The 12,461-nt window shown below is 35.8% G+C and overlaps 1 protein-coding gene across 1 annotated transcript; it reads right to left on the bottom strand.

Annotated features, from left to right (window-relative positions):
* Positions 1-3,605: 3,605 nt before the first annotated feature.
* LOC110920955 (ARF guanine-nucleotide exchange factor GNOM) lies at positions 3,606-11,388 on the bottom strand. The gene is made up of 3 exons (XM_022165203.2): positions 11,269-11,388; positions 8,274-9,092; positions 3,606-7,394 (listed from the first exon to the last, which is right to left on the bottom strand). The coding sequence occupies exons 2-3, from the start codon at positions 9,006-9,008 to the stop codon at positions 3,849-3,851; spliced, it is 4,281 nt and encodes a 1,426-aa protein (XP_022020895.1). The 5' UTR covers positions 9,009-9,092; positions 11,269-11,388; the 3' UTR covers positions 3,606-3,848.
* Between the last annotated feature and the right edge of the window lie 1,073 nt (positions 11,389-12,461).

Here is a 12,461-nt window from a genome sequence, read left to right as displayed (position 1 = left end):
TAACCCATCTGTTTTGATTGCAAATCTGACTGAATAAAGCCATAATTTGAACTTTAAATTCGTTATTCTTAAACATATTTCTCTTCGTCATTACTCGTAAACTGCTATAATTTTATATTTTGAGTGTTTATTACCTGATTGAATTAGGTGTAATGGATTCTGACTTTTAAAAATAGGAGATGTTGACTTTGATTTGTAATGTTTGATTTTGAATTTTTATTAAAGGTGAACTTCTAATGGTGATCATTGTCACATCCGTATATTGCGGACCCTATCCAAGAACGTGGGCCCAGATAGCGGAGCCAACGCTGGGTTAACCAGTCTTGGGTCGAAGGCTTTCCCCCTGAAACCGTACTGCCTCCACACGATTTTACTTGCTGGAGTAACAGCCGGATGAAAACCGGAGTAACGCTCAGGATCAAACCCTCCTCGGTGGGTTTTTCACTATCATAGCGCACATGTCACACCCATATACCTTTGCCGGATCAAACCGGAGTTTCACAAGGAAACAACTGGTCCAACAACCAACTGAGCTGGAGGGGTGGACATTTGATTTTGAAAATGGTGGTTGGATTGGGGTTCTAGCAGAGAAGAGAAGAGAAGAATAAAGAAAGAAGATGACTAAGAGATTTAGATGAGAGAAAGAGATATATATTATAAGTTTTTAATTTTGTTTTTTATTTATAAAATATTTTAATTAGATTGGTAAAAAGACTAAACTGCCCTTATATGAATGGACTTGACTTAAAATTTTAACCTGGTTAGAGACAAAGGACGTAGGGTGTGATAGATATTCCAAATAAAGAACTGTGACTGTAATTATTTAAGTTAAAGGTCATCCGTTGTAATCCGATACAAACATAAATGACGAAAAATGTAATTTACCCTTATTTAAAATAAGTTATGTATTAAAAGACCCTCTATACAATTATAAAGGACGAAAATGTAATTTACCCTTATTTAAAATAGGTTATGTATTAAAAGACCCTCTATATAATTAATATTTGGAATACTATAACAAAAATCCCAAAAGGCACTTATACATATTGCTTTGGCAATATAACGAGAGAGAGAGAAAGGCCGAGGTTAACACATCAAAAGTTACCGTAAAAGCAAAATATATATGTGGATAGAAATAAACCTATACTATATAATAAAAGAAATCATTTTGAGGACACTTGTCATCATATTATGTCATGTTTTATAGATAAGTATTGTTTTAGTTTAATTTTTTTCTAATTAATTATAGATAATCATCCTACTAAATATTATTTAGTTTAATTTCTTATGGATAATTATTATTTAGTTTAATTTCTTATGGATAATTATTATTAATTTAATCTCCTCCCCATTTATAATATTATTTATTTAACTAATAGAGTAAATTATGATTTTGGCCCCTGTGGTTATATCACTTTTACTCTTTTAGCCCAAAATTTTTTTTAACATCTGAGACCCCAACGTCTTTTTTTCTAATCTTTTTGGTCCCTAACGTCTTTTTTCTAACCCTTTTGGCCCCTAACATTTAATGGACGGGGTTAGTGTTAGGGGCCAAAAGGGTTAGAAAAAAAGACGTTGGCGGTTCAGATGTTAAAAAAATTTTTTTTGGGCTAAAAGTGTAAAAGTGATATAACCACAGGGGCCAAAATCGTAATTTACTCTAACTAATATTATTTATCATTTATACATTACGGAATTTTTAATAATGGGTTAAATTTATTGAGACTTCCTTAACAAATTTTGCTACAACAAAATAATCTATTTATATCAATCTAAATTTTTATCTATATTATATTATATAATAAAACATTAATGTGTAACACATGTCGTTCATTGTAGGTATTTATTTTATGATTTTCTTGCCTCACTTCCAAACTTATCTTATATTAATTAAATAAATAAATGAATAATGAGCTAATATTAAATTTTATCCTACTTTAAATTTCGAATACCATTCTTCTATTTTTCTAATAAAATATTATCCAAAATTGTTAATTTAAAACATTTTAAATAAAATAAATTATTTATCACGAAAACCAAACTTTGTATTAATATAATAAATATTTTTATTTTCACTATACAAAATTACATTTACTAACTTTATTATTATTTGGTATATAAAATTACATTTATTTAACTCGTGTAATAAATGAGGTTTTTTAAAGATGTATTATTTTATTATTTGGTAAACAATATTACATTTATTCAACACGTATAATACATGTGGTTTTAAAGATATAATTTTCTTTATTTGGTATATAAAATTACATTAATTCAACTCATACTATATGGTTCTTATATATATATATATATATATAACTTTTTATTAATTAATATATCAAATTATATTTATTCAACCCGTATGTTTTATTATTTAGTATATAAATTTATTTACTCAACCCGTGTAATACACGGGGTTATAACCTAGTAGTTTGATATAACAAAGAGTTAAGTGCCATTTTAGTCTATGTGGTTTGGGTCATTTTGTCAGTTTAGTCCGAAGGTTTCATTTTTAATTTGTGGGTCCAAAAAGGTTTCACAGTTACCATTTTAGTCCACTTGGTTAACTTCATCCATTTTTTCTGTTAACGAGAAGGTCAATTTGGTCATTTTGTATGTAATTCTGTTAACTAAAAGGGTAATTCAGCCATATAAAATAACCGAATTGGCCTTCTCGTTAACAGAAAAAATGGATGAAGTTAACCCAGTGGACTAAAATGACAACTGTGAAATCTTTGTGGACCCACAAGTTAAAAATGAAACCTTTGGACTAAACTGGCAAAATGGCTCAAATCATAGGAACTAAAATAGCATTTAACTCTATAATAAATAACAAAACTAATTTTTATGTAGTAATTCATACATTGGGATTTGGGAGATCAAATAAATTTCATTTTGTCTAATTAGGATTAGAATTTTTTTTTTCAAATTAATGGTTAACATGAAAATATAGGAAAAAAAAAAAGAATATAAGGGTATTTTGAGAAAATCCTATTTATTGATTTTCTTTATACATGTATATTTCACCATATTTTTTAAACGTTCATAACTTTTTTATATGACATTATTTTTACATAAAAATTTCACCATAAAATCGAGCGTCTTTTTCTCTTTAATTTGAGTACCATATTGCTATATAAAATATGACGACTAAAAAAACCCACAAAAATGTGTTGTATTTTTACGTTGTATAACAAATTTTTTTGCTAGATTTTGGTGCTATATTTTTGTGCTAAATTTTTGTGTTGAATTTTTTTATCTTAAATTTTTTTTCCTCAATTTTTTATGCTGAATTTTTGTACTATATTTTTTGTGCTAAATTTTTTTACTGGATTTCTTTTATGTATATTTTAGAAAACAAAAAATGATCACATGTTATTTTCACACTCCTATTTATAAGAACTAAAATGTTTTAGTACCAAAATACACTTCATTCCTAGTTATAAGAAGTGAATTCTTCTTAGGCTACTAATGCAAAATCCACTTTTTAGTGGATCTTTCCCCATTCATACATAACTTTTAAACTAATATATTATATTAAAAATAAATGGTTTGATATGATATAATAAATAACTTGTTTATGGTGTGATTTTTGAAAACCGACGAAACTAAAGACGATGCACCTTATGATGTAACACAATGTTCAAAAAAATACAAAGTTTATATAATGTTTCGAGGACTATATCTCCTTTTGATGGACCAAAAGGCCAACAAATGTAAAAGATCAAAACCAAAACAAAAGACCAACACTTATACAAACAAACTACTAAAGTATACAAACATAAGAAAACCTGCTCAACTATAACTCTTTCCTCATCCTGCCCATCAAAATTTAAACCAAACCCACCTCACGGAACCACTATGTTAACCTCAGGAACCGCACCAGCAACCACGGTTCGTGGTTCGTCATCAGGGAACACCTCTGACTGCACCGAAGGTGCAAGATCTTTTACATGTAACCAAGTCTGCTCCCATAGCCCGTTCGAAGCGTTTGGTGAAAGTACTCCGGTCGATTTCATGACAAACAGTGTGTTTTTTAGAAGCTCAGGCACTAATTCATGAATTTTCTCACTTCTTTTGCCTCTAAATTTGACCTTTGTGTAATGCTCCATACAACTTAAAACACCTACCCATATTTTACTAAACAATGCCGAACTGGATACACGCGGTAACGAATGTAAAAACGATTTTGACAATAGTTTCAAGGATAAAATAAGTGTACCTTCCATGTTTCGGTACTCTTTCGCCGACTTTTCTTCGACAATTTCTAACAGTTCGGTTAGTAACGGGAATACTACCGAATCAAAACATTGTACCCACGCATCGTCTTGCAAATGAATACCGTCTAAACCCGTTAAGCACTGTTGCAGCATCAAAACCGCATGGTTCCTGATTTCTTCTCTGGAGTCGATACATACTTTTCTTAAACTTTGAACCAACCGGACCCACATCTCTCCAATATCTTGATAAAGTTGAAGCGCGGTTTCAGGTTCTTCCCCAACCGCTTCACGAGACCACTTGACCAGACACACTGACGAACCCGCCATCAAATCCAACGACTTGGTAGATCTTGAAACATCACCAACCCGAGATTCAGCAAACTGACGGGCTGCATTGACACAGAGCACGAAGTTAGCGGGTAACAAGTGGGCTCCATCCAGCATGATGAATTCGAGAGTCTCGAATCCAGGTTCGGAAGCTTCCGGATGACGGGCTGTGATTGATAAGAGAGAAGTGATGGTACGCCAGCCCAAATGAGACTTTATTTGACCCGCGTTTGCTTTAACAAGATGCATAATTTCCCGTGTAATGTGTTCACAATACGCATCCGCCACCCGCGCATCGAGTTTTAGAATAAGTTGAAGTGATTTAAGAAGGTCATCGGTTAATTCTTCTTTATACGGAAGCAACCGTCTACAAATTCTGATGAGCCCGAAAACCGCTTTTTCAACTAGAGTACTCGGCATCACGGCTGACTGGACAATATTAGCTATGTACTCGTAAACATTTTGCCATAAAAGCATAATTCGATCGCGGTTGTTTAACGTAACCGTAATCAGCAATTCCAGACAAAAAACCGCACCGTTTTCATCTTCGTGTGAAGCTAGGATCAAGGCACGCGAAAGATTTAAAAGAGACTCGGATTGAAGAAATTTACTCTCGGTAAACACACTATCGATACGACACTCGTTAACGATTTCCGTTGCCCGTTTCTGAGCTTCAACCTGTTCTTCAGAAGGTTGCGGAGCGGGTTTTTCCATATCGTAGTATAAAAACTCACTAAATCGGCCCATGAGCCCGAATGACTTCCGGGCTGGGGGTAATGCGGGTTTGACTGGGTTGACTAATGAAGATCTTACCGAGTCATCGGAATTTGACTCCAACTCATCAGCTGCATCACGACCTAGACGAGCAGAAAGAAGACCCAGTTTATGTAAGCTTAGAACGCAATCGAGAATGTTTCGCCAGCCCGAACGTATATAATCACCGTACGTATTTGCTATAGTGAAAACCGCTAAGGTTGACTTTTGCGCTTTGGAATCGTGACCGAAAGCAAGAATGGAGTCTTCTATCGACATCGGAAGCAAAAGCGTTGTGAATTTAGAGAGAGAAACTAAAAGCCCGTCAAGAACATCATCAAGATGATAACAACCAGCAATCTTAGCAACGTTTAAGAATCCGTCAATACACGTTTGCAACACCGTTTCTTGATCTACAAGATCCAGAACGACAGAGAGAGCAGCAACAGTCGGGCCCGACAAAATAGCAAACATTTTGTTGTTGATCTGTTCTCCCGACCCGCATACGATAAACGGAGCGGTTTGTCTCGATTTGTGAATCAGCCCGACCCAGTTATCATGGGTCATGGCTGGAAACCCGACACCTTGTTCTGGTGTCATTCGAATCTCGTTTTCGCAAATCGAGTGGTAAAGCTCAGATAAATATTCGCGCGGGAGATCATTTCCACCGTTTATCCGCCGATTATTACGGATAAAATCGTCTTCTGTCATCTTTTTCTTCACCTGTGTATTGTGTTGATCTGTATTAAGCATTATTAAAGAATATGATAATAATAAAGCGGCATCTTTATTGGCAAAAATGTTAGGTGACTGTTCATAATATCTTTCAGCAAACGCCTCCACAACTCGCTGTATCTTTTGCGATTCTCCCGGTAATCTAAAAGTTTCCAAGAAAACCCGCAACGCAGTGTCGAGATTCATTTCTTGAAAATCGAACGTTTTTGCGTATTCTTGAAGCACATCGACACAAAACTGATCGTGATTCCCGAGATACTCTCCAACAAGATTCTTATCTAACCCACTTGCGTACCTTAAAAAACACGCTACACTTATCGGGTCAAGCGTTTCTGGCAATAAGCACGATCCTTGTAGAAACTGAAAACCTTTTTTCGGATCCCGGTTAAAATGGTCAACCCCGATCATTAACTTCTTCTTAATGTGCTTCATCTTATGAATATACGGTACCCAACAGTCTGAATTTTCATAGCTTTCACATTTCACATTCCAAAACGCTTCACGTTGTTCGAGATTTGAAGCATCCGGTTCTAGAACCGGAATCTGATCAGCGTCACCCATGGTTTCCGCCATACCACTAATCATTGCGATTAACCCTTCTAAAGCAAGAACGTGTATGGCAGAAAGCGGGCTATTTACCGGAAACGCGCTCTTCGATAGCAAATTTGCGAGATCTTCAAACAAATTGCTACAGGAAATATCGCAATCGTAATTAGCATACATTTCATGAATAAAACTCGGCTGCCTGCAAAGATCGACAAGTGTTTCCATCGCAACTTCCTGTTGTTGATACGAAGCTCCGTGTTTGTTAACCGCAATCTTCATAAGAACACACGAGAAAAACGCTTCCAGCTGGAGTTTGAGTTTAACCCGCATAAGATGATAAAGATTCAAAACAATGCTACAAACTGTAGAAAGAATTAACGGGCTTGGAGACAGCCCGAACTGCATTAAGCTATGGAATAAATCGTTCTGGACCAACGCCAACATTTCGGGATGGTGGCCCAAACTGGGCCCACTTAACTCGATGGCTGAGTTGATTAACCCGAATGCGAATAACGGGACATCTTCATCGTATGTTAGAGAGTTGGATCTGGGACCCACTCCAACATGTTCTACAGCGTTCAATAGGGAACACAGAAAGCTGAATATTTCCACCATGCATGGAACGCCATAGGGTTCCGCCACTTGATGGGTTTTACTCTGATCAACGTCACCGGTGGATTCGTGATCCATCTTAACTTCGGGAATATTGGTGGAAAGATTTAACGGACCGCCAGCCAACTCGATTTTTGAACCGGTGTAACCGTTATCCTGTGGTTTACTTGCTGATGAGTGATCTTTATCCGGAATGCTGGCCTGTACAAACAGAAGTATGTGATAATCAAATGCCAGCTCAACACCTCATAAAATCTGTTACGTCTAGATGTAACAGTTTTCCAATACATTATGTGGGTTGATCAAACGGGTAAAACTAAAAATAAAAGAATAAAATGCCAATTACGTCCCTGAGGTTTGGCCAGTTTTGAGACTTTGGTCGAAAGGTTTGTTTTTCCGCATCTGGATCCAAAAGGTTTCAAATCTTGCCATTTTCATCCCACTTGTTAACTCCATCCATTTTTTCTTTGTTAATCCAGGGGTATTTTCGTCTTTTTTGTTAACGTAAAGAGCAATTCGGTCTTTTGCACTTTATGTACAAGCATTTAGCATAGCGTACAAGTATTCCAAAAAGACGAAAATACCCTTAAGTTAACAAAAAAGACGAAAATACGCATGCCTTAACAGAGAAAAATGGATGGAGTTAACGAGCCGGATGAAAATGGCAAGATTTCAAACCTTTTGGATCCAAATGCGGAAAAACAAACCTTTGGACGAAAGTAGCAAAACTGACCAAACCTCAGGGACGAAAATTGCATTTTACTCAAAATAAAATATTGATTATTATCACAAACATCAGGCAGACCGCAGATGCATAAAAAATACACGGCATCAGATAAAGTTCGAGTCAAACAATCATCATCATCATAATACTCAGTAAATCCCACCAATAGCAAAGCTAAGGTAGGGTCTGAGGAGGGTAAGATGTAGACAGCCTTACCTCTATCCCGTAGGAATAGAGAGCCTGCTTCCAATGAGACCCCCGGCTCGATAGTAGTTTTGCATCAAGCCTTGGACATAAGGCACATAACACTCAGCAATTAAGACAAAGCTCAAGTCAAACAAGAAACGTTAATTTACCTCGTCACCAGAATGAGATCTGCCTCCCGGAGTAAAATCTTGATTATTATTACAAACATCAGACAGATGCATAAAGATACATCTAATCAATTCATGCATTGTGTGTCGAGCTGTTCTCTGTAACAATTCACCTTTGGAGCCCGCTTGATGAACGATCTGGAAACACGTGTTCACTATGTTGCATACATGTTGGTTACTCAAATTAACTGACGCCTTACTCTTCATACACGCCAATAAAACTTGAAGTATTTTCATCAACACCACCTCTTCAGATGCAGGATCAGTTACCTCAAACCGACAACTAGTCACAGCATCAACTATCAAATGCAACGCATCAGTTACATTAACGGTGTCCAGATCAAGAACTTCAAGGGTTAAGAATTTGTAGATTGATGACAATGCAACACCGGTTATTGGTGCACTAGTTTCATCTGATTGAATGACATCTAAAAAGGGCTGCAGATACATAACTGGACTGATGGTGTGCCAGTGATGCTGCCAGGAGAAGACTTGTTTTCGTATTTCTTTGAAAGATGTGATGAGAGGGTGGTCTAGTTGATCTTCATCTGTTGTGTAGTGAAATCCCCACCGTACGTTTCTTCTCATAACAGCCAAAACTGCACCGATTTCTGAATTTACCATAAATGCTGAAGAAGTTTTGGGAGGTGCACAGGAACAACCTTTAGTGTCTCCGGAAACTGCGACTACTTCAGACTGTTGATTTGGGCACCCCATTTTTCAACCTTTTGATAACACAACTCTATAAATGAACTTTATACCCAGCTACAGAAATATACGATTTTGGCCGATCATAAACACCTTAAAAAATGAGACATGGAGATCATAAGAGATGTTAAATGAGCAAACCAAATTGAAGACCAAAAAAATCAGTAAATAATCAACACATCAATGTTGCAGAAATCGGCCTAGGCGGCCGATTAATCGGCGCCTAGGCGCTAGTCGGTGGGTTACTGCCTAAATTTAAGCTAGTCGGTCAAAAAAATCGGTTATGGTCAAAATCGGTCAACGTCGGTAAAAGTCGGACAAAATCGGTAAAAATCGGACTAATCGGGCCCATGTTTTTTGACCCAAAAACCCAATTTTTGAAACCTGGCCCATGGTTTAAAGCCCAAATTTTAGTTATAAACCTATTTTAACATTTAAGTTTAGGTATTTTAACATTTAACCCCCTCTATCTTTCACTAGTTTACATATATATGGTTCCTAAAGTTTTAAATTTATTAATAAAAAGTATAAAGTTATCTCCTAAACTTGTAAATTTATTAATAAAAAGTATAAAGTTATCTATATATATATATATAAAATTGTAAAATTATACTTAAAAAGTGCAATCCGATTCATCCCGATTAATCCATAGGTGGTACCTCACCGCCCGACTAGCGCCTAGCGCCTTCTACAACATTGCAACACATGATAACTTTTCTACATCCTATGTATCTCCCTGTGAATCATCTGATCAAGATAGTAGTCTACTAGTCTTATTTGTTGACACCAATATAATGAAACCAAATTAACATTCTAGCTGTCAACTCATGCTTACTCATCCCCTGCCCTAGATTCAGTTTTAGTTTATAGATCAATATATCAATAACTTGTACAAATTTTTTTATATCTCATTTTTTTATAGATTAGTGGCAAGGTATCCACCATTAAGAACACGCCTCCTGATATCTATGATAAAACTTAAGCAAAACTAGTGGGCACTACTATGACTCTACATGCTATATTTGTATCATAGAAAGTTTCACCAAGTCTCCTACACTCCATCAATTTCTAGTGCACAAACTATCAACTATATTTTGGGATTTGTGGAGGCTTCGACCTAGGGGGAGCTAACCCTAATACTCCAAATTAGTTCATTTGGAAAGTTGCCTAAATTTAACATTTCTTAATCTATTTAGGGTATGTTTCATGTTTGGCAAAAGTGGCTGGTGGTTGAAAGCTGGAGGCTGGTAGCTGGTGAGTGGTGGCTGTAGCTTTTTAGATATAATTAGGTGTTTGGCAGAGTAGTTGGAGCTTTTAATAAAATATATAAAATGACTAAAATGGACATAACTAAAAGAAACATAACTAAAAAGTTCATTATCTTTAAAGGTTAAAATAGTCATTTTTTTCCTAAAAGCTTGTAGCTCCTTCTAAACGCTACTAGTAGGAGCATTTAACCAAAAGCTTCAAGCTCTTAACCTAAAAGCTTCAAGCTCCTTCAACCAAACAAGACTTTTTATTGAGTAGGAGCTTTTTCTTAAAAGCTAAAAGCTCCTAAAAGCTCTTAAAAGCTTCATACCAAACATACCCTTAGTATATAGATGTGTAGCGCCTTTGTAATTCATTGAGCACCGGAATAAGAATTATAACCGCTAGTTGCAACCATGGACGTAGGTCACACCAACCAAACCGCATAAATCTTTCTCCGTTTAATTCTGTTTTGTGCGTATGTTTGTTTGGTTGTGATTTGCTCTCCTTGACCAAGTTTTGGCCCTAATCCTTAAGTGTTAATATTATTATACTAACAATATAGCATATAATACAATAACATAGATGCATCCTCATCTTCTTTCTTCTCACATACAAGTTATTCTCTAGCAAAATGCACTTGCACTGCTAAATCAATACCTAATTTCTAATCTCTTTCTTAAACCTGCTATAACTAATCTTCTTCGTCATCATAACAACACTGAAATCCTCTGTGTGTTTTCATGAAGCCTAAAACCTACTCAAAATTAACTCAGATCCAATTCACACAACTTCAAAAACGTAAAAACAACTCAAATCTTCACCGAATTCAGCTTATGGAGACTTCAATTCATCACAATAATCAATCGTAACAGATTTGAAACAAACAGTAACATATAAATCGCGTGAATGAGATGCAATTGATGAATCAAGTTGAAAACGTGATGCTGTTGATGAAATGCATAATTGAATTCAGTGGATTAAGGAGGAAACAGATCGAAGAGGAGAAATTAAAGTTTACCTTTGTGCGCATCATTCAGAGTGAGTGATGAAGTTCCTTGTGGGGGAATTGAAGATCACAAAGGGGGAGATCGTTTCTGAGGCATATTGTCGTACAGGTTTGGGTTTTTACGTTTTATTTATTTATTTATTTTTTTAGATATAATTAAATAAATCTCACCCAAATTATTTTATTTACAGGAAAATTACCAAAAGTCAAAGTTGATTACAAAAGTTCAAAAATATACATGAAAAATTAGCGTTTACTAAAGTAGTAATTATCGAAAGCACGGGTTGAACCGGCAAAAACACGAGCTTAGCCGGCGCTTTTGCCAAATGGTGGATTGAGCCGACTCTTTTCATTTACAGAACGAGCTTGGTCAACATTTGTTAGATATTTTAGTGTAATCGGGGTTAATTTGGTGAGCAAAGGAAATTATAACATACATCGAATAAGTTAGGAGGTGTCGGAGTGAACGTTTGTTTGAGTTGTTATAATTCAAAGTGTTCGGACAGAAGGCCCGAATGGGGGTTCCAAGGGGGCAGCGCCCCTAGGAGCAGGGTCCAAGGGGCAGAGCCCCTGGCTGGGGTCGATAACTGCCTGTTAGTAGTTACCTGCAAATCATCCCCAAATTCAAAATTAGGGTTCTTGGTCACACTCGGGTCCATTCTCGAATTCCATAACACACACATGCTGTTTATTCGATTTCTCAATCAGAGTTGTATCCGACTGAATTATTCGGGAGAACCAACGAAATACTTTGATCTGAGAGTGACTACACGCCTCTCTGATTATCCGTGTTTACAAAATTTCCCCAACATCACTTTTCACCAAACTTGTAGACTTAGCCGACGCTTTTTACCAAAAAGGGTAGGCTAATCTTGGCCGACGAAGCTTATGTGACAGCTTCTGACTGCAGAAAATGAAGGGTTATTACTTTGATAAGGGCTAAAATTTCATATCTAGTTTAATTTTTTTTATCAACTTTGACTATTTTAGTAATTTTTCCTTTAAAATATAATATAACCTATATTTATAATTTATACATTATAAAATATTTTCTCTTTAACTATAAAACTAGCAATTAGACTCGCGCGCATTGCGGCGCGGGTGCATTACAAATATTGAATTGATTAGTCCAAACGTTATATGATGTGTAATTATATGAAAATTTTCAAAGTTGAGGAGTTGTAAAAATGAAGTGATAGTGCAAG

Source organism: Helianthus annuus, chromosome 17 (genome assembly GCF_002127325.2).
Source record: "Helianthus annuus cultivar XRQ/B chromosome 17, HanXRQr2.0-SUNRISE, whole genome shotgun sequence".
Taxonomy (NCBI): domain Eukaryota; kingdom Viridiplantae; phylum Streptophyta; class Magnoliopsida; order Asterales; family Asteraceae; genus Helianthus; species Helianthus annuus.
The sequence above is the reverse complement of the archived record's forward strand: the minus strand, read 5'-3'. Positions and strand labels throughout refer to the sequence as shown.